Source organism: Bombyx mori, chromosome 20 (assembly GCF_030269925.1).
Source record: "Bombyx mori chromosome 20, ASM3026992v2".
NCBI lineage: Eukaryota > Metazoa > Arthropoda > Insecta > Lepidoptera > Bombycidae > Bombyx > Bombyx mori.
The window spans coordinates 6,419,800-6,441,333 of record NC_085126.1 but is presented as its reverse complement, the minus strand read 5'-3'; the positions used below and the strand labels follow the sequence as shown (position 1 = coordinate 6,441,333).

The following is a 21,534-nucleotide window of genomic DNA, read 5'->3' as shown; positions in this document are numbered from 1 at the left end:
GTTTAGATTGTTCGGCAGCATGGTTGAAGATTGGCTCTATCACTAGAGTCTTTACGTTAGATGTCATAAATATCATTTCATGTTGGTCAGTCTGGTATTGTTCCTGCGCGAGTACTGGTTCAACGATTTTACATTCGCAGTCAACCAAGATTTTTTCTGTAACGATAGGGCTGTCACTAGCAGCGGAATAATTTCGCTCACTCAACAGTTCGACAGCTGACACAATTTTTGTTGTATTTTGTGCAGGAGACCTACAGGGACAGATTTTGATTTCATCACTGGGATTACTTGTGTTTGTGCTTGGCTTCAGTATCCGAGACGACGCACCTAAAGTTACTCTGGAAGGATTATAAAAATGTTCTTCTTCATCCATTTTTACTAACATTTTGTTGAGGATGTCGTGGGTAAGAATACAATCATTCACAACTGAAAGTTCTTTTCTTGGTTTCTTTTTGGACGAAATACCAGTTCCTTTTTCTGTACACGATAGGTTTGAATTGAGTTCTGGAGTTGCAGTTATACTTTCATTATTAGTTCGCACGGTCAGAGAAGGTACTTCAATTGTCAGCCAACATTGATTTGAGCAAGGAACTTCTGTTATATCTGGTTGATTGATCTTCCTGTTTATCTCCATCGCATCACCACAACTTTCTTGTGTTAAATTCGATGTGTAACATTTCGATAGCGACATTAAATGATTAGGATTGACTAAACGAATATTTGTAGAGCTCCGGGAAGCGATTGTTGAAGGAACTCGCGTCGCAGTGTCGCTAACGGCGCCGCGGTCTGGAACATTCGAGTTCAGTTGGTCGCAGTCCTTCAAGTACACTGTACCGTTGAACAGTTTGGATTCAATCGCCTTCATTACATCAACAGTGATCGGCCTGCAAGCATTGAGCAGTACCCTGTTACGCGGCGAACTTAAGAATGCATTCGTTAATCTTTTCAACTTCTTGTTAAAGTCCGGATTCTTGCAAAGCTGTGTAGGATCATACGAACGATTTCGGGGTTTATGAAATAAGTAACTACACATTTTCACTTTCATACTATCGTCTGTTCTAGTTTCGCTTTGTGCACCAGATTTACTTTCTAAGAACAAAGTGTTGTTCACTGTATTACTGATGCCAGAATTATTTGGATTCGTAATTTTACTACCATCAGTTTGTATTTCCCAAATTGTCAGTTGTTTTGAACAGTCATTTAAGTTACAACCGTGCGGCTTGTTTTTTGACATTTTCATTGCATCTTCTTTCAAATCAAGATATTTTAATTCAGAAGTGGATGTACTATTTCCATGTTCACAACTTAACCGACTTTGTAAAGTTAAATCGTTTTTGGTCTGAATAACGTTAGCTGCAATAGTAAATAATTATTAACAGAAATAATGCCAATACATTATGTAAGAGGCTGAGGAATGCATTGAATTTATTTAAAAAAAAAACCCTTTTCAATATCTTAATATCATAATTATCTGATAAATCTGTTATACTGCGTGATATATAAATGTTAGAATCGCAGAAATATCACTAATTTGTAAACTAAAACCAAATATTTTCATTTACTGGAAGTGATGTAAATTAAAACTCACCTGTATTTACATGATCATTTTCAATAGACTGGACTTTGTTATCAGCAAATTCTATCACATTATCAAAAATATTCAAATGCAATTGTTCTTCCAGTTCAGACTTTAATATTATATTTGTGTCTTGCAAGATTCTTTCTTGTGTATCTACTGCCTTAGACACATCGTTGATTGCATCTCGGTAACATTTAGTTGCACCTTCAAGCATTGCTTCATCTTCACATACTTTTGTAGCTCGTGGATCTTTACTTTCTTGACAATCATGCACGTTGCCGTAGACGCCAGCAATTTTCGGTACTATTTCCTCAATTAGTGTAGTTTTCGCTTCATTTGAATTTTCGATTGTTTCGCGAAGGTAATCAAGATTAGGGGAAATATCTTTATTTTTTTCAGTCTTTACCACATCTTCACCAGAAACATTATTGCATGTTTCATTTTCGATCATTTTTTCTGTTTTGCCAGTGTGTAAATACAGTGTGTGTAATGGTATTTTGGTATTTTGTAATGAGTCAATCAGATCTTCAAAATCTGTAGGTTCGGATTTTATTTCAATAACCTTTCCATTGGTTTCACTGCTCTCTTCGATTCTTCTCCTGTACTTCCTTGTTTCGTTGTCCAAATCTTGGTCCACATCTATCGTTTCTATGAAAGGTTCAATGACTTCTAAGTCTGGTTGAGATTCTGGAAGATTTATTACCATGTCAGTTGATATTTCAAATTAACTTATAATTTAATCTAGTCATTAATATCAATTAGTGTTTTTACTAATATTTTTAAGTATTATTATTTACTAGAGTATGGACTGTTACAGTACCGTGCAGCCTTAATGACCATTGCTGTACTCATCCTAAGAATTTGAAGCTAATTCGCCTGTCCTAACTTTTTGTTTAAGCGAAATTTAAAATCCCATTCTCATTACACAAAAATAAACACTATTTGGTGCTACTGAACGTGGATATTTAACTACGCTAGTTGACTACTCTATACGGTTCAAAAACTCAAGACAACATTTCAACTTAATGTTACTAAATTTCACCTTTATTGCAAAAACAAAAGAAGCCTTTTGATGAGTAATTATTGTCAGAGCAATATTGCCGCACTGGCGGGGTGTTTGTATTTTAAGCAGATCACGTGATCTTTTTGAAGTTTCCCAAAATCGATTAGGCCGGCGGCATTATCACGCTTACTGCGTTTTCGTATAACTTCAGAGTTCCGAAAGCAATCAGAAGTTGTTGGGATTTTTACGATATTTTTTACCGTTTTACGTTAACGGACATAAATTTTTGTGAAAATGATTCAAGTTATTACATACATAAAGTCGAACTAGATGATACGGATTTTTATTCCCAGCCTTAGGTAAATTATCCGATATCTACCTCCTCTATTCATAAATACATTGTGCAAAATTTTAATTTTAATTATCAGCTTGAATGTTCTAGAATCTTGTAACCGGATCCCGTACTGTAAATTACATTTTGTGGTTTTTACTACTCTCCCTCTCTCGTCGTCACTATAGTTACTGTTATTACGTAAACATTGAAGTGTAAGAAAATCAATAAACTCACCATTGTCTATAGAAGCTTCCGCGTTGTTCATCCAATTCTCCTTTTCCTGTGAATTAAATTTAAGCTGATGAGATCTGCATTATTTTCTACTGATACTTTTCAGGGTTTCCCACAAAGAGCATATCAAGTCTAAAACTGAAGACAGTGTTCTATTAGGATAATCGATTCCACCAATAAAAAAAAAGGTCAGTAGTAATGAAAATAGTTTCGGAATAAATAATATTTGAACACAACGGACTAACTATTCTTCTGCTGACCCTCGAATTATGTTTTGCGCAAGGTGCCTTTATATGCGTCGTAGCAAAATTAAGGGCGGCCCATATCAAAAGATGTAACTTTTTCATCGCTTAAATTGGTGGACAACCTTACGGCGCATCTGGTGCGCTCAAGGAAAGCCCCCGGTAACCGGGGCTAAAGGGAAGGGGTGGGAGTCAAAGAAACCGGACACCCCGCGGTCGGCGGCAGTCGTTTTACAGCTGCTCCCGACGGTGAAGGTTAAAGGCCTCGCATACGGGGAGGTGCCTTCACCGGGCGCGCGATAGCGTGGATATAGACGCCATAGTCGTAAAGGGTTGCCTCCGAACAGGAGTCTCGCCGTGTTCGAGCGGTTCCTGGGTGGGCTCGAAGCGTTAGTTCATCGCTTCAAGTCTCGCCCGGTGATACTGGCGGGGACCTCAACGCTAAATGTGCAGCGTGGAGTTCCAACCGCACGGACTCTGACGGACCCTGTCGGAGTGGGCTTTCGCGACCGGTTTCTGTTTTCTAAACAGAGGTTCGGTTGCGACTAGCGTGCGGTGGAACGGGGAATCACACGTAGACGTGTCATTCGCGTTTTCGTCCACTGCGCGCCGTGACCGTTACTGGCGCCTCCTCGAGGGTGCGGAGACACTCTCGGACCATCGGTTCGTCCGATTCGAGCTCTCCGCTTCTACCTCGTTACTTACCATCAGATGGGCCGTACGCAAGCCCGTCTACAAAGCCAATAAAAATAAGTCAATCGAATGGAATGAAAGATAAAGATTCTGATTTATACGACAGGATAATCGCAGACGGAATGAAGAAACAAAATCAAAATCATTCAAGTCATAAAGTACTAAGATTTCGGACTTACGAAGTCTTCAGACATTATTACAAGTCTTTTCACGATCAGTTCCCGCCATTCCGGAAACGCACTGGTTATTATTGACGGGTATCTGGAATAGAACATTCCAATGATTCGCTCTTTATGTTGAGATAAACGAACCGCTATCATCTCGAACAGCCACTGCCGCTGGGGAGCATCGGCAATGCTAAACGACACTTTAGGAGTGACGTCATTTGGGGTCAAAATGCACGAGGTAGCTATAGATGATAACTAATACATAGATAATAATATGGTATTCATACTGTTTTCGGCAGGACAGTGCTGTTTTTTAAGACGCGTTTTTTTGTCTTTTTATTTGTAGGACTATTTTTCAATTAAATTTTAATATACTGAATTATAATATTTAAATTTAAAAATATAATATAAATGTATAATAATGAAGTTCGCAAATAATCGTTTAGAAAAAAAAAAAGATGACAATGTGTCCATTAACTTTGGACGAACCTTTAGCTTAAAACACAACCTGTTTTACCGATAAAGTAAACTATGTAGTTTTTTTTTTGGCTCTTGTCCTTATTTTTTCATACAAAAATAATGATCACTATACCAGGGATGGCCAACTTAATTTGAACTAAGATCTATACTGTTTACTGACGAAACACTCTACTATCCACCAATAACATTTCTTGAAATTTAATGAAATAATGTAGTTCAGTATACAAATAAGGAGTAAGAGTATATTTTCTTTTATTAAAAAGATTAACATACCGCTGAAATTATATAATACTAGCTGTACCCGTCCGCTTCGCTGGGCATTCAAAATTAACATTATTATTTCTCACCCCCACAAAGATTTTCATCATTAACGACCCTGCAACTGGTGTAGGGAGTCCAACACTCATATAAATATTAGCCTATCCATTAATTACATGTATTTTCTACATGGATACCAAGTTTCAAGTCAATCGGATGCATGGTTCAGTAGTTATAACGGAACATCCGTAAAAACCAGTGTAGATTTATATATTAGTATAGAAAAGAGAACTATTGTGTGGAAGAGAGGATAAATAATGTGACGTAATGGTCATTAACAAATGATACAAAATGAAGATGATGCCTGCAGCAATTGGTGATTGCGTTGCACAGTCTGTTCTAGATATTTATTTATATTTTTTTGTCTTCCACGATCGACCGGTCGAGCGCGATCTACCGGTTGGCCACTACAACGAACAGTATGACGTCTTGCTAGGGTGCAAGTTACTGATTGGGTTTACGAGATTTTTTTTACAATATTTCGATTTTATTTAGCGTAATTAAAACGACTACTTTTACGATTTCATCTCGCGTTTCTTCCTGTCACTATATCGTGGGGTGCAAGGTTATTTGGTTTATACTAAATTTCGGTCCATTTTGCTGACGTAACCTAACAAGTAGGAGAGCTCACGGGGCTCTAACCTGAGGACGTTACCAACACTAGCCCTAACAAGAGCAGTGCTTCGCAGAATCTACAACCGGATCGGAAATACGACGCACTAAGAAGAACCCGTGAGAAACTCAGTGGGCTGGGTCTGTGGATTAATTTACTTACTGAACCCTTTCGATGAGAACGGAGACTGGTGCTCGAGGTAGCTAAAAGCTGATCGTGGATCGCGATAGTGGATCGGGAGGATCCGAAATGACGTGTTTAGGGCGATGGCGACTGTTTACCATTCGGTCCGCAGGATCGGACAGGTATGTGCGTTACGTGTAGTGGTAATCTTCTCTTGTCCTCCATGTAAGAGTTAAAATATGCGACAGTCGCCTTTGAACCTGTGCCGTCAAAAGAATACCATGACAGGTATATTGCGACCTTGAAATGCCGAAAAAGGAGAGAACCTTCGGCGGTATTTGTTCATGGAAGACCGACGCCCGAGCGCGGCGAGCGTGAATCTTTCAAAAGTGCCCCTCATGACACCGCCACTGGCTGCTTTGTGATGTTCGTATAGTGCCGCACTCCGCCACTGTCCGCGGGCAGTTCGGGGCCGCGGGTGATGGGCAGTTCGTTAATTAGGGATGTCGCCACTAGCGTTTAAAATTTATATATTTTTTGGTTTTCGGCCGCCTGTTAAACAAATAAGTTACATACGTTGATCGTACTATTTGTTTAAGTTTATAATGTATGACAAATCAGTTTATTTGAAGGATCCGTTATTGTGATGAAGGAACCTAAATGTAGGTATTCTTTCTGCAGCTTAATGACAAACATAACTTGAGACCTGTGGAAATGTAAACTTACTTCTGGGCCACAGCTCTCTGTAATTTGGTTGGTCTTTTTATAGACTCGGCCGGTATAGGAGAGTTCTCGCAGTAGGCGTACCAGTACTCATATAGCGATTCCCTGGTCACCTCCTTCAGCTGATACCAACGCTTCTGCAGTAGCATTGGTGAGCACTGATGACCTCTGAAAAGGAACTACAGTCAAAACCGTTTACTGCGACATCGTTTAATACAACATGCCGGTTATAATAACCATGAACAAAGGTCCCGGCTGAATGCCATATGACCGCCTTATTAAAAATATTGCTTTCTACGACATTGGTAATAACGACATACCTCATAAAACGACCACATTTAACTAATATTTCGGAAAATTAGATCTGTTAGAACGACCGGTTAAGCTGTATTGTAAACAATTTGAATAGGTATCCACATTTGTCTTCAATGGCTATTAAAATCAGGAAAGAAAACAATAGCATTTCGTTTAGTGTAGGGTCTTTTCTAATTCATAGAAACAAAACACGTGCATGGAGTAGAGTCAAAGCCCGCTTCTTCATATCTCTTCAGTTAGTTTGTACTTATCTATACACAAGACGCACCAAAACTTTGTGGAGTTATTCGTGTAACTTTCAAAATGTCGCAAAGAAAAAGAAAACAAATTAATAATGAAGAAAAATCGCGTATTATGTAAATATATTTTACCAATAATTCCCTATCGATTTGTTTGTACTTGCACGATACACATTAAACATCACCGGTTGTTACGACTATCGGTTTTTACGACTGAATATGAGCAGTCCCTTCGATGTCGTTATAACAGATTTTGACTGTATTAATTTTAAGATATACAATTTACTGGTGTACTTTACTGATATACTCTTGTGTGCCAGATACCGGTCAGATACCGCCATATTGTCTATTTTTGGTATTATAAAAAAAAGGAATGTTTATAAAACTGCGAATGTACTGGTGGTAGGTTCTATTGGGACCCCGCTCGAATAGGTACCACAATCCTGCTTATATCTGCCCCGAAGCATACACGTTCCGGTTTGGGGGACGAACAGTTCATCTGCTATAGAATAAAATTGAGACTGCGAACTAATGTCTCAAGATGGGTGGCTATTGACATACCCCCTTCCGTTAAAGGAGCTCATTAGCGTTACGACCAAGCTTCCTAGACGTTTCAACAGAAGACCACCCACATAAGCTTACCTCGAGTTGTAGAGGGCGGTGGCCGCAGTCCAGGCGCCGGCCAGACTGTCTCCGGACCTGTCCTCTATGTCAAACTTCGTCACCAGCTCGAAAAGATCAATCAACGGCTGACGATCCTGAGTTTGACATTTCATACCATCCTGAAAGTGAGATATCACGACGTTCTATTGCTTGAATGGGAATGTGTCGTCGAAGCCCATAGACATCACAGCGTCAATACCGCCACCCACTTCGAGACACGAGATCGAAGTCAAAATATGCCCTATGTACCTTTGTAACTATGTAAATTTATAAATATTAATTATGGAAATAAATTTTATGGTGTTTTGTTTGTTTGTTCTTATCTAAAAGTTTGTGTTCTTCAGAGAAGTTGGCAGCAGTAGCATGTGGTACTCTACAGTGGGATATGTAGAGTACAAATATTTTTCAAAATTTTTATTTTAGTATTTTACTAGATATTCAGCTAACATACGTTTTCAATTAGATCTATTTTCTCATGGACGAGAGCAAAGTCAAATATAATCCAATCCATCTGGGACATTCGGTCCTTAGCCGATACATTTTCACTCTTATCGTCTGCTGCATAAAGTTTCTTCAGCTTCTTCAGTACTAAAGTTTTCATGTGGTACCTGTTAATATTTTTTTAAGAGAAATATTTAGATAGCACCTATTACATAAGATTTATTATATCAAAAAAGATTTAATATCATTTAGCTATGTGTGAGAAGTGTGGATGTGTCAGAATCAGTGAAATCATTTGCACCCTCTGATACATAGCGACATTACTACTAGACTGTCATATACTCATATAACTCTATATATGTTGAACTGATTAAAAAAAAAAACATAAACTGTGGTTTTTTTCACATGACCAATTTATTAAGAAACAGAGATTTTGTGTTATCTTTTTAACAGTTCGTTTTTTTTTATTGCCCTTGTAGGCACATGGCCCACATGTTGGTGTTCTAATCTCTATTTTAAATTCTGGATTTCACTATATGTGCATCGAATCTATATACATATTATTCTTTAAAACAGCTACTTACCATGGCAATCTGTTAGTTTCAAAATGCATCTTCATATTTGTCCAGAGTTCTTTATTTGATTCCATTTCGTCTATTAGTTGGTTCTCCGAAACCAATATATGATTCTTTTGATGTTCAGAGCTTTCCAATGCAAGGTTGTTCGAGATATCTAGTTAAAATTGAACAAGTTAGTTATGCTTTGTTTGAGTAAAATTTAATTTGGAGTTTTATATTAATTTATTGAAACATATTCACATACAGTCTTACACAAGGAAAAGGAATTTGGTCCCGACTTATAATTTCTCTATTTCTCTGTGTAATCTTTAACTTAAATCTATAAATTAATACGTGAAGCAAAAACTTTGTATCCCTTTATACGAAAAAAAAATGCGCGGACGGAGGAGTATGAAATTTTCCACACTTATAGAGAATATAGAAAAGAAGTGCACAACGCTAATATTTTTTTAAAATAATGCATAAAAGATACATTAAATCGATAAAGAAAACATTACACACACTACGTACCGTGTATTTGACGCACACACGCATGCATGCTATTTATTGTCAAGCTGATGTTCTTGACGTCTGTTGTCAAATTGAGAATAGATTAAATATTATAACTTCGTTAATATTTTTTATAGTGTAGTCTTGGCGAAATTTGTGATTATAGAAGTATAAAATACAATCATAATAGTGTACAAACTTACAATCCAATTAATTATAGTCGAATTTCGACTACTACGGGACCTCTAGTATTCTATAATTTTTCAAATCAATCAAAACTCAATTCAAAAAGTTTCGTTTAATTACATATTAGGAAAAGTTTTAATTATTTAAAAAGTGAATAATAGAATTTGTTATGGGAAATATAAATTAAATCTACATCTTCATGTTAAAACTCACTACTAAGCTTTCATAGTGAAGTAGTTGGGGTGAATTATAAAGATTTATGATTTGCTTAGATTGAAGATGTGAAATTCTTATGAGAGACGAAAATAGGCAGTTACCATTGCTAGCAACATTTGTTTCATGATGCACCGAGGCATTTAGCGTTGAACATTCATCGTGTTCCTCATTTGGATCTTTGAATGATTGAGAACCTGAGCTTATTCAGTGCTGAGCTTCATTGTTCATTGATGATTGAAATTGAATTGTCTGTACTTGAAATTCATTAAACATTGACTCTTTAGAATTATTATTAGGATAATGATGAGTTTCTTTGTTATTTTCGATTAACAAGGCCAGTAATGAATCTTCTTTAGATGATACTAAAGAAATTTTAGCAAATTGTTTTTGAAGTGAAACTTCTTTAGCATCATTATGATTCGAAAGTCGATGAAACGAAAAAGCAACAGCAAAAAGAGACAGACACATAAACTCATAAGATTTAACGTGGGAGAAAATGAGATAGCCTTGAGAGGCTATTTCAGCGTAACCTTAACTAGTAGGTGAGCTCACGGGGCTCAAACCTGACGACGTTGCTAACACGATCCCTAGCAAGAGCCGTGCTTCGCAGAATCTACCACCGGATCGGAAACGCGACCCACTGAGAAGATCCGGCGAGAAACTCAGTGGGCTGTGTCTGAGAGTTAATTTACTCGTCGAGCCCTTCGTCGCAAGCGACGGGTTCGACGAGAACGATGACCGGTGCTTGAGGTACCTAAAAGCACCGTTAGTGGATCTATGGATCTATCTAGTGGATTATTCTTTAATAAACTATATCTTAAAGCATTATAAATGAAAATGTAAAAAAAAAAGATAAAAATCAATGCCGAACTTAAAAAGTGTTCCGATTCCTCTCATTTTACGGTACCTAATATTCATACTTAAGACATGCTGAACAAATCTATATAGTATATACGAATAAAATGTAAAATATTTATCAAACTTTGTATCATTCTAATCATTACTAAAATCTACAATTATCCTCTTCCCGAAATTTTACATTCGTTTTATTATCTTCAATCCTAAAATGTTTGAAGTTTTCTCTTTTACCACATTTGAATTGCACACGTTTTTTATTTCAATTAAAAATTTTAATTTTGATTAAAAACTAAAATAATTTATTAATTTTTTCAATTCATATTATGTAAAATTGATAAATTTCATATGATTTTATAATTGAATTAAATTGTTTTGTTATTTAATTTTTTTACACATATATAATTCTTTTTATTCAGAAAATTATCAAGTACATACACACTAATTTAAAAGTTTATGAAAATTTACATAGAAGTTAGGTACTCACAACAATTATTCACAATATAATTTTCAATTATGGCATCACCTTGCACATATGAAATAACCATGGGAATATCATCTGAAAAAAGTAACGAATGAGGTTATAGACATCATGTTCGTTAATTATTCACCTGACACAAAATTTGTTGATTAGAAAATATTTGAATAGGTACTTACTATGAATACTTTCATTATTTTGAACTGTAAAATCATCAATAAGCGTGTTAAAACTATCATTTTCCACGTTCAATAACGTTTTTCTGCGAGCACGAAATTCACGGACACGTTCCGTTGAACTTTTTGCTGTCTGTTTAATCTTATTTTCCTTTCTTTTTTTTCGATAATCACGACAATATTCTGCATTCGTTTTCCGCATATTTGAAGAATTTTACTATAATAATGATGAAAAAACTCTACAGACGTATAATACGTACACACACGTATACAAAACACGACGATTGTTGTGATGTTTTTTTCCAAACTTTGTACTACGCATGCGCGCACAAACACGTAACGCTGGGGCCCCAGCAAACTCCCTTGGTGAACACGAATGGAGGGGGTACGAAGTACGAAGCGGAGCACAAAGAGAACCACGAATATAAGAAACACTGTATAATGATTCCTATCTCATTTTCTCCCACATTAAATCTTATGAATTTATGTGTCTCTCACTTTTTACCGTCGCTTTTTCGTTTCATCGACTTTCGAATCACAACGAAACTAAAGAAGGTTTCACTTCAACCACGAATATAATAAACACTGTATAATGCTTCTTACGGCATATATGGCCAGCCACTTCAGCTTGCTGACTCTTTGAGCTATAACGATGACTTTAGTTCTCTGTCGAATAATCTCATTCCGGATTTTATCCTTCAGAGAAACTCCGAGCATGGCTCTTTCCATGGCTCGCTGAGCGACTTTGAGCTGACGGACCAACCGTACTGTGAGTGTCCACGTTTTGGCTCCGTAAGTCATTACCGGTAGGACGCACTGGTTAAAAACTTTCGTTTTCAGGCACTGTGGGATGTGCGATGAAAAGACTCTACGCAGTTTGCCGAACGCCGCCCAGCCCAGTTGGATACTTCTCTTGACTTCCCTCTCCAAGCTGTGTTTACCCATCTGCAGCGTCTGCCATATATGCCGTAGGACTGACGATCGCTGGAGCAGACGGGCTCTCGAGTGGAGACCGCGCAGCAGGTTTCTTAGGCAGCGGCTTGGCTCTGCTCCTGGCATTGCTGAAGTCCATGGGCGACGGTAACCACTTACCATCAGGTGGGCCGTAGGCTCGTCTGCCTACATAGGCAATAAATAATTTAAAAAAACGTAACGTGGGACGCCCCTTGGCTAGGTGGTGCGATGACCTCCACAGGGTGGCCGGCAAGAAGTGGATGAGGAGAGCCGCAGACCGGGCTCAGTGGTGTGGATTGGGAGAGGCCTATGTCCAGCAGTGGACGACTGTGGGCTGTTGATGATGATGATGATGATGATGAATGCTTCTTATCTCATTTTCTCCCACGTTAAAACTTATTAATTGTGTCCGTCTACTTTTACTGTCGCTTTTTCGATTCATCGTCTTTCGGATCACAACGATGCTAAAGAAGTTTTCATTTAAAAAAAATCATGGGTGGGACTTTTTTTTTTTTAAAAATATTGCTTAGATGGGTGGACGAGCTCACGGCCCGCCTGGTGTTAAGTGGTTACTGGAGCCCATAGACATCTACAACGTAAATGCGCCACCCACCTTGAGTTATAAGTTCTAAGGTCTCAATATAGTTACGGCTGCCCCACCCTTCAAACCGAAATGCATTACTGCTTCACGGCAGAAATAGGCGGGTGGTGGTACCTACCCGTACGGAATGGGCTGTAAGCTCGTCCACCCATCTAAGCAATAAAAAAAGGTTTCTAAATTGTTCTAAGAAAACACGTGTTTTTTGTAGTCACTATTTCTCTTAATTCGATCACTCAAGTTATTAGCCCCTATATAGCCCGGGAGCCCGTGACAGATTTTCATGACCAAGTCCCTCCCAATCAAAAATTAGGGACTTATACTATGAATACTCGCGACCGTCAGCTGCGACTCCGTGGGGCGGGCGGTGGCAGTCTCCCACGCATGGAGAAAAAAAATGTTTTTTCAGTCATTTCCTCCCATTTGAAATTTTGTCAGATTATAGTTAACCTAGTATTTTGAAGGAAAAAAAAAGTCAGCTGGTCATAGCATGGTGGATTATACGTCAGCAGGCTGCTTGAACATGAAAAAAAAATATTTTTAATGATTTCCTCTCAACTAAAAATTTACCTGGTGATCGTTTATATACTACTATGAATGAAAATTAATGTCAGCTTGCTGTATCTCAGTGGAAAGTTTGTCAGCTGGTACCTTGAAAGGTGAAACGCAGCAGCATCTATCACCTACTGAATCTTATCAGCTGACGATTTTTCCCTTGACTTACAGCTAGCTGATTTCTTTCATTATTTACTAGAGTATGCTAACACTCCTCTTATAAATTTTCGTCCAGGAGGAAATAACGTTTCTTAAGTTATTTGTCAGTATGCTTGATTTGACTGTTTTGATAACAAATATGAAAGTTTGATAACGGAAGAAATGTTGGTAAGAGTAAATTGATTAATGAATAATTTATTGTAGCATATTTTTTTAATTAATTAACTTTTATTTTCATGAGTTGCTCAAAAATAACAACGAAATTTTATTTTTAAGCACTTGTGTTTAGAAGAAAGCTAAGAAAAGAGAGGAATTCGTGACGTGTATTAGGTGTTATAAATAAAATAAAATTAAAATTTAAGAAGTTTATTTAAAAAAATATACTTAATATTAAAAATTATGTGTCGCCGTCGTCACTATCGTTTTCTAATAGTGCTACCACTTGCATTAAATTTATGGTAGTACCTGAGCTGGTGGAAGGAGTTGGCTCCTCAACCTCGACATAACTCTCGTAGCTGGAAGAGTCGCTGTCGTCACTGGCGTAAATAATAAAACGCTCAGTGACTGAATCGACTATAATATGGTCATTGGTATTTGGTCCTGGCATTGCAAATAAATTTAAAACAATAACACTCTTAACAAAAACTAAATTTAAAACAATAATAACAATTCGTAACAAAAACTCAATATAAACAAATATTTACTAACAATCACGCCACGTTAACTACTGGTCCCGTGCTAAGTTCGTAAAGAACTTGTGTTACAAGTACCAGATAACGGAAATAAATATAATATTTTTATTATACACATACATATATTTAATATACACCCATAACCCTGGAAAGACATTTATATTTATCATACAAATATCTTCCCTTGGCGGGATTCGAACCCGCTACCCCCTTGTGTAGTGACCATGTCACTTACCACTACACCAGACGGCCGTAAACAAAGGGTACAACTTCGCAAGTGTAATCAGGAGCGAACGGAATGAAGACATGATCGCATCTAACTCTGACAGCGACTCTAACAGTAAATCAGAAAGAGATGAAAGCGTCTCAAGGCAAAGCGAGAATGAAAATTATTGATTTTCATTGTTATTTTTGAGCAACTCATGAAAATAAACATTAATTAATTAAAAAATATGCTACAATAAATTTTATTATTCATTAATCAATTTACTCTTACCAACATTTCTTCCATTATCAAACTTTCATATTTGTTATCAACACAGTCAAATTAAGCATACTGACGAATAACTGAAGGAGTGACTGAGCCATACTTTTGTGAAAAAGGTATCAAAACATCGGCACAAGTGTATCAAGATACCATTCTTGAGAAGGTAGTGAAGCCCCTTAACAACACCATGTTTAATAATCAATGGTTCTTTTTTAATGAGAGTAGACATAAAACCTCTCGCATGACCACTTATAAAAAAGAAACATAAAAAGAAAAAGTCAAAAATAAAAAAGAAGACTATCGCCGACCGCACCGCACGCGCTGTACACGCACATGCCGCTTATTTTTTCACCTAAATATTTTCATTGACTCATATTAATTTTCTATTATACGAACTCTAACTGACGACCATATTCGTCGTTGCGCGAGTGGTATACAAGTTTTATGGACAATAATTTAGAAGAGTGCCGTGTCAAGTCGCCGCCATTACACGTCGTCCAGCAGTGACGTCAAATTCTGCAGCCTGGAAGAAGCTAGCGACGGGTTGGCAGGTACGTCTACTACCTAGCCTCGGCCTTCCCCTCTTTTTTTGCATCTTTAGCGATACTCGCCCCCACTTAAACTTCCTTCAAAAATATTGAACCAGCGCACCGCCGTGATAAAAATTTATAAACAGTTTTTCCCATTATTATTGGTCCTTCGTCCCCGGATTACATTTTAATAATCGCTGATCACCGCTTATTACGCGAATAAACACGCTTTATTATATATTTTGATATTTTATTCGCACCGCATTTCATCATATTCCATTATTTTTGACTGGTCATTGACCTTTACTTACACAATCCGCAACAATGTCTTCGTCTGAACAAAAATTGACAATTCTAGAATGTCAACGACAAGTCTATTTCGAACACATACAACGTATTTACGATTTATCTCGCAGTATTTTAAATTATCCTGAAACATTGGAAAACTTTCTTTGTTCGGTAGAAACAATCGATGAGACACGCATTAATTTCCAACAATGTCTCAAGGATATAAATCAATTAATATTAAAAATCGACACAGATTCTAAACCCGACTTCAATAAGTGGCTCGCTTTTGAAGACTTATATTGTCGTATCAAACTTAAACGTTCGCAGTTAGAATCAAAACCCACCATGTCTGTCAAAAGAAATGACGACTGTTGGCAAGGTGTTAAATTAGTTCGCATTGAAATTCCCGAATTTGATGGGAACCCTAAAGATTGACCGCTATTTTTCGCGACTTTTAAAAACGCTGTACATTTGAACACATCTCTTTCTCTAACTGAAAAAATGTTTTATCTTGCTAGTAAATTAAAAAACAAAGCTAAAAATGTTTATGCCGGTTTCATTTCATGCGCTGAAAATTACGAAACTATTTACAAAGCACTCGTGTCAAAATATGAAGACAAAAGGAACCTAGCAGGTACTTATCTGAATCAAATATTTTCTTTAAAACCGATTTCTTCAGTCACTGCTGAAAATTTAGAAAATCTTGTCGATCAGTTTTCAAACTCATATCACGCTCTTAATAATTTACAAATACCTAACTTGTGTGACTTCGTCATGTCCTACACTTTATTACACCGCTTAGATACAGAAACCGCACGCCATTTTGAGATGAATAATTGTGATAAAGACATACCTACTTGTCAGGATTTAATTTCATTTGTTCGTGATCGTATAAAAGTTTTAAATCGGACAGGTAATAACAACCAGAACAGCGCAAGTGCTTTATCGAAGCCTATGCACAACAATGCAAATAAAAATAGCTCACGATCATTTGTCGTAAACAACACTGCATGTCAGTTGTGCAATGACTCTAATTGTAACCACCTATATTCCTGCCCGCAGTTTAAATCTCTTACCCCGCGTGAACGTTATGATTATATTAAAAAGATACGTGCTTGTATCAACTGTCTTAAGTTTACAACATAACACAAATATTTGTAAATCTGAGAATAGATGCGCTAATTGTAAAAAGCTACATCATACGACTCTTTGCTTCGCTGAGAAAGCATTAGCTGTTGCATCGCCGCCGGCACAGCCGCCTCAGTACTTACACCGCCGCACTGATAACAATATGCATAGTCCAGTAGTCATTGGTCAGAAATCTACCGCGTCTTCAAGTTTGATTTCTACCAAGCCTGTTGATAATAACGCTCCTTTTGTAGTATGATTGCTAACTTAAATAACACGCGAAAAACTAACAATGTTTTACTTGGCACCGTCCTTGCTGATGTGAAAAGAAGTGACGGAACTCTTGCTCAAATTAGAATTTTGATTGATAATGGATCACAAAACCATTTTGTTACCCGCCAAGCTTGTAAACATTTAGGCCTTCGTATCTTCCACGACAATTCCGAACAATCCGTAAATGGAATAGGAACTAGCTCTCAAACTATAATCGGAACTACCGATGTACCTACTAGGCTGTACTAAAAGTATCGGGAATGGAATATTTCCACTGTTCCTGTCATATTAAAATATTTTTAATTGAAAACTCCTTGGTTTTAAAAATCGAATACCATTTATTTATTTAAAAAAAAGATTCTCGATCTTGTCACGAGGTTTTGTCAAACTTGTTTAGTCGTTGAGAAAATGGAATTGACTCGAGAAAATTCAAGAGCGATGATTTATTATGACTTTCGAAGTGGTTTAACACAAAAACAGTGTGTTGACCGGATGATTTCTGCATTTGGTGATGAAGCCCTATCCAAAACCACAATTTATCGCTGGTTTGCTGAGTTTCAACGTGGACGTGTCAAGCTCAGTGATGATCCCCGTCAAGGTCGTCCAAAAACTGCAGTCACCCAAGAAAACGTTGATGCTGTGCGTAAGCTGATTGAGGAAGATCGACATGTGACATACCGCGAAATTCAGGCAACTTTAGACATTGGCATGAGTCAAATACAAATAATCTTGCATGAACAATTAGGTGTAAAAAAGTTGTTTTCCCGATGGATACCGCATTCGCTCTGTGAAGAGCAAAAAGCGGCTCGCGTTACTTGGTGCGTCAGAGCTCTCGAAAGATTCCACGCAGGATCCTCAAATGCTGTATACAACATTGTATCAGGTGACGAATCCTGGATATACGCGTACGAACCCGAAACAAATCCACTTGACGATGGCCAACAGATGTCTAGAATTGGGCCTTATCCCCACCATCTGGAAGGAAGCCACGATAGTGGTATTAAGAAAGCCGGGCAAGGAAACTTATACTGCACCAAAGTCTTATAGACCCATCGGCCTCCTCCCGGTGATGGGGAAACTGTTCGAGAGGATGATCGTTGGCCGTCTCAGGTGGCATCTGGTCCCCAGACTGAGCTCGAGACAGTATGGCTTCGTACCGCAGAAGAGCACGGAGGACTCCCTCTATGATCTGATGGAACACGTACGTGATAAGCTAAAACGAAAACTAATTATAGCTATGGTTTCACTAGACATAGAGGGGGCCTTTGACAGCGCATGGTGGCCCGCCATCAGACTGAGGTTGGCGGAGAAGAAGTGTCCTATCAACATTCGAAGAATACTCGACAGCTATCTGACAGATAGAAAGGTTAAGGTGAGGTATGCGGGAGAGAAGACGCAAAAAAGCACCAGTAAGGGGTGCGTACAGGGTTCGATAGGGGGACCCATCTTATGGAACCTCCTGATCGACCCCCTACTGAAAAATCTGGAGCAAAGGGGACACCACGTACAAGCATTTGCGGATGACGTGGTGCTCGTGTTTAGCGGAGAGACGTCGAGCATCAACTCCAGTGCTAGGCAGGCACTCGATTATGTTCTTGAGTGGGGTGCCAAAAATAAACTCGAGTTCGCGCCACAGAAGACAAAAGCGATGGTTATAACAAACAGACCAAAGTATGACACCCCACGCCTGAGCATGGGAGGGAACCCAATTGACACGGACAGCGAAATAAAATTGCTGGGCCTAACTATTGACAATAAATTAACTTTTAACAAACATATTACCCTCTCATGCAGGAAAGGATTAGAAATATATAAGCACTTAACCAGAGCAGCAAAAATAACGTGGGGACTGGACACGGAAATAATAAAAACAATATACACGGCAGCAGTGGAACCGGTCATCATGTATGCGGCTAGGGCCTGGGCAAGGTCCGCTGCAAAGCTGGCATCCAGAAAGCAACTCAATGTCGTGCAAAGAGGCTTCGCCCAAAAAATATGCAGAGCATACAGAACGATTTCGCTCAACTCCGCACTCGTACTGTCAGGAATACTGACTCTCGACCTCCGTATCAAAGAGGCTGCCACAATCTTTGAGATTAAGAAACGAAATAAGGAGCATGCCTACGGAGATAGGGGGTCGAGAAGGAAGTACCGTACACCAAAACCGCACACCCTGCATGTAAGCCACACCTAGAATACGAACATCTGGAGAGCCAGGAGCAGATTAACGCCCTGGCAAAGTTGCAATTCAAAATTTGCACGGACGGGAGCAAACTTGAGGGCAAGGTCAGGGCCGCGTTTTCCTTATGGAAAAACGACCTCGAAATCGAGACCAAAAAGTTTAAGCTGTCGTCTCACTGTACCGTATACCAAGCTGAACTCCTGGCTCTCCGAAATGCAACGGTGGTGGCCCTGGAAAGAGCTGGATATTCATTTGGAATATTTAGTGATTCCAGGGCTGCCCTTGATACCTTATGCAATAGTGAGTCAAGGCCGACCCTCTAGCAGTACAAGCACAAAACAACATAAGCCAGGCAACACAAACAGGGAAAACCATCTCGCTATACTGGGTGAAGGCCCATGTAGGGATAGCAGGAAATGAGAGAGCGGACGAGCTCGCGAAACACGCCGCACTACGCATAAAAACCAAACCAGTATACGACCAGTGTCCGGTCTCATTTATGAAGAGACAAATCCGAGAGGACACTCTCCATGAGTGGAACCGGAGGTACACGGAGGGTTCCACGGCATCCGGTACAAAAATATTTTTGCCCGACGTCTACATAGCCCGGAAATTTATAAAATCAGAAAAAATAAACATGCACCTCACGCAATTACTCACTGGGCACGGCGGGTTCTCGGAGTACCTGAATCGCTTCCGGTGCAAAGAGAGCCCGTCGTGTATTTGCGACCCGGATGTGGCGGAAACAGTCGTCCACTTAATTACAGAATGTCCGGTGCATTGTAGTGATCGACATGAAATAGAACAAAAAATCGGAATCAAAATAGAAATCACAAACCTAAGCCAATTAATCTGTCAAAAAGAAACAAAACATGACTTCATAGAATACTGCACCAAAATAATAAGAAAAGTAAATTACAGAAATAAATAAATTGTATATAAAAGTATATATTGAAATATGCAGATATATACAATGCTAATATTAAATTATACACAAATCATCTGATCGCTGCAATGCCTAAGTAAATTCCTCGTAGCGACCTCTAGTTTTAGAATAGACAAAAATTTTTTTATGACAATCATCCTTCAAGTGTTGTAAGAAAAATGGAAATCTTAAATAATGTAATTATGTTAAACGTACAATGAGAAATGTAACAGATTTAGACAATGTAATGAGAATGAGAAGTGAAAATGAAAACGTATCGGAAAATAGTAAATGCAGGCAAAGACACAAAATGTAAAAGAATAATCAGAGAAACGAAAATTATAAAAGAACAAAATACGAACCTAACATACAAATAGTGAACAATAAAATTGGCAAAAAGCAAATAAGCCTAAAAAATGTCCCTGACAATGACTCGTCAGGGGAACGCGCATAAAAAAAAAAAAAAAACACGAAACAAAAAACCAGTCACGAGTTTGGGTGTTCGAAAATGAGTTAAAGCCAACAAAAATTGTTCGTTGACGGAGTGTTGCAAAAAAAATGGTGGCCACGTTTGTCTCCAAAACCGGCCATGTTACGACTATTCCTCTTGAGGGACAAAGAACGGTTAATGCAGAATGGTATGGTAGCATTTGTTTGCCACAGGTCGTTTCTGAACTCCGTAAAGAGAACTGCAACCGCCGCATCATCCTCCATCACGACAATGCGAGTTCTCACACCGCGCACAGAACAAAAGAGTTTTTAGAGCAAGAAAACATACAATTATTAGACCATCCGCCGTACAGCCCCGACCTAAGCCCTAATGATTTCTATACTTTCCCTAAAATAAAGAATAAATTGCGTGGACAGAGATTTTCATCACCTGAAGAACCTGTGGACGCCTACAAAACGGCCATTTTGGAGACCCCAACTTCCGAATGGAATGGTTGCTTCAATGATTGATTCCGTCGTATGGAAAAATGTGTCAAATTTCGCGGATAATACTTCGAAAAGCAATAAATACATTTTTAAATAGTAATGTTGTGTCACTTCGTTAATTCCCGAAATTTTCAATGCCGCCCTCGTAACATTACTGTCTAGGTACAATGCAAGCTTTTGTTTACGCATAAACCCACTCGTTCTTAAAACAATTTCGAGTAACTTGCCTAGTTGTGAATTCGATATTTCGTCTCTTTATTACCTAAGTAATAATAATATACAGCTCGCAGACCCGCACTTTAATAAGCCCGCTGAAATAGACATTCTGCTTGGCGCCGAAGTATTCATGCAAATCCTAAGACCTACAAAGTTGTTAGGTCCGCCTGGAAAACCTGATTTATTGGAAACCGCATTTGGATACATACTCTTAGGGTCGATCGCTTCGCTCCCTTGTCACAATAATACCGCGCCTTGTGAAAACGATCACGCCTTTTTATCGTCGAGTAACGACTCGATCGAAACTTTAGTCTCAAAGTTCTGGGAGTTGGGAGTCAGTTCCGACTAAAACACACATGTCTAAAGCCGAACAGGAATGTGAGCCCTATTTCGTGTTTAAATAGGAACGACCTATAATTTGAAGAAAATTTTAAAACGGGATGCTTTACATGATTCCGTGTAAAATCCT

The 21,534-nt window shown here is 38.4% G+C and overlaps 1 protein-coding gene across 2 annotated transcripts in view; it reads right to left on the bottom strand.

Annotated features, from left to right (window-relative positions):
* Nucleotides 1-11,627, bottom strand: part of LOC134198710 (uncharacterized) — a 44,074-nt gene extending 32,447 nt beyond the window's left edge. Inside the window, exons 1-8 of one of the 2 annotated variants that reach the window (XM_062674335.1) lie at nucleotides 11,146-11,627; nucleotides 10,976-11,047; nucleotides 8,749-8,896; nucleotides 8,175-8,331; nucleotides 7,703-7,842; nucleotides 6,510-6,674; nucleotides 4,262-4,343; nucleotides 3,151-3,196 (exon numbers count right to left, since the gene is read on the bottom strand). In XM_062674335.1, the coding sequence (XP_062530319.1) occupies nucleotides 3,151-3,196; nucleotides 4,262-4,343; nucleotides 6,510-6,674; nucleotides 7,703-7,842; nucleotides 8,175-8,331; nucleotides 8,749-8,896; nucleotides 10,976-11,047; nucleotides 11,146-11,344 (1,009 nt within the window). In that variant the 5' untranslated portion in view covers nucleotides 11,345-11,627. Of the gene's footprint in view, nucleotides 1-3,150; nucleotides 3,197-4,261; nucleotides 4,344-6,509; nucleotides 6,675-7,702; nucleotides 7,843-8,174; nucleotides 8,332-8,748; nucleotides 8,897-9,252; nucleotides 9,353-10,975; nucleotides 11,048-11,145 lie in introns of those variants that run through there. The other variant, XM_062674337.1, reaches the window with a different exon arrangement.
* Between the last annotated feature and the right edge of the window lie 9,907 nt (nucleotides 11,628-21,534).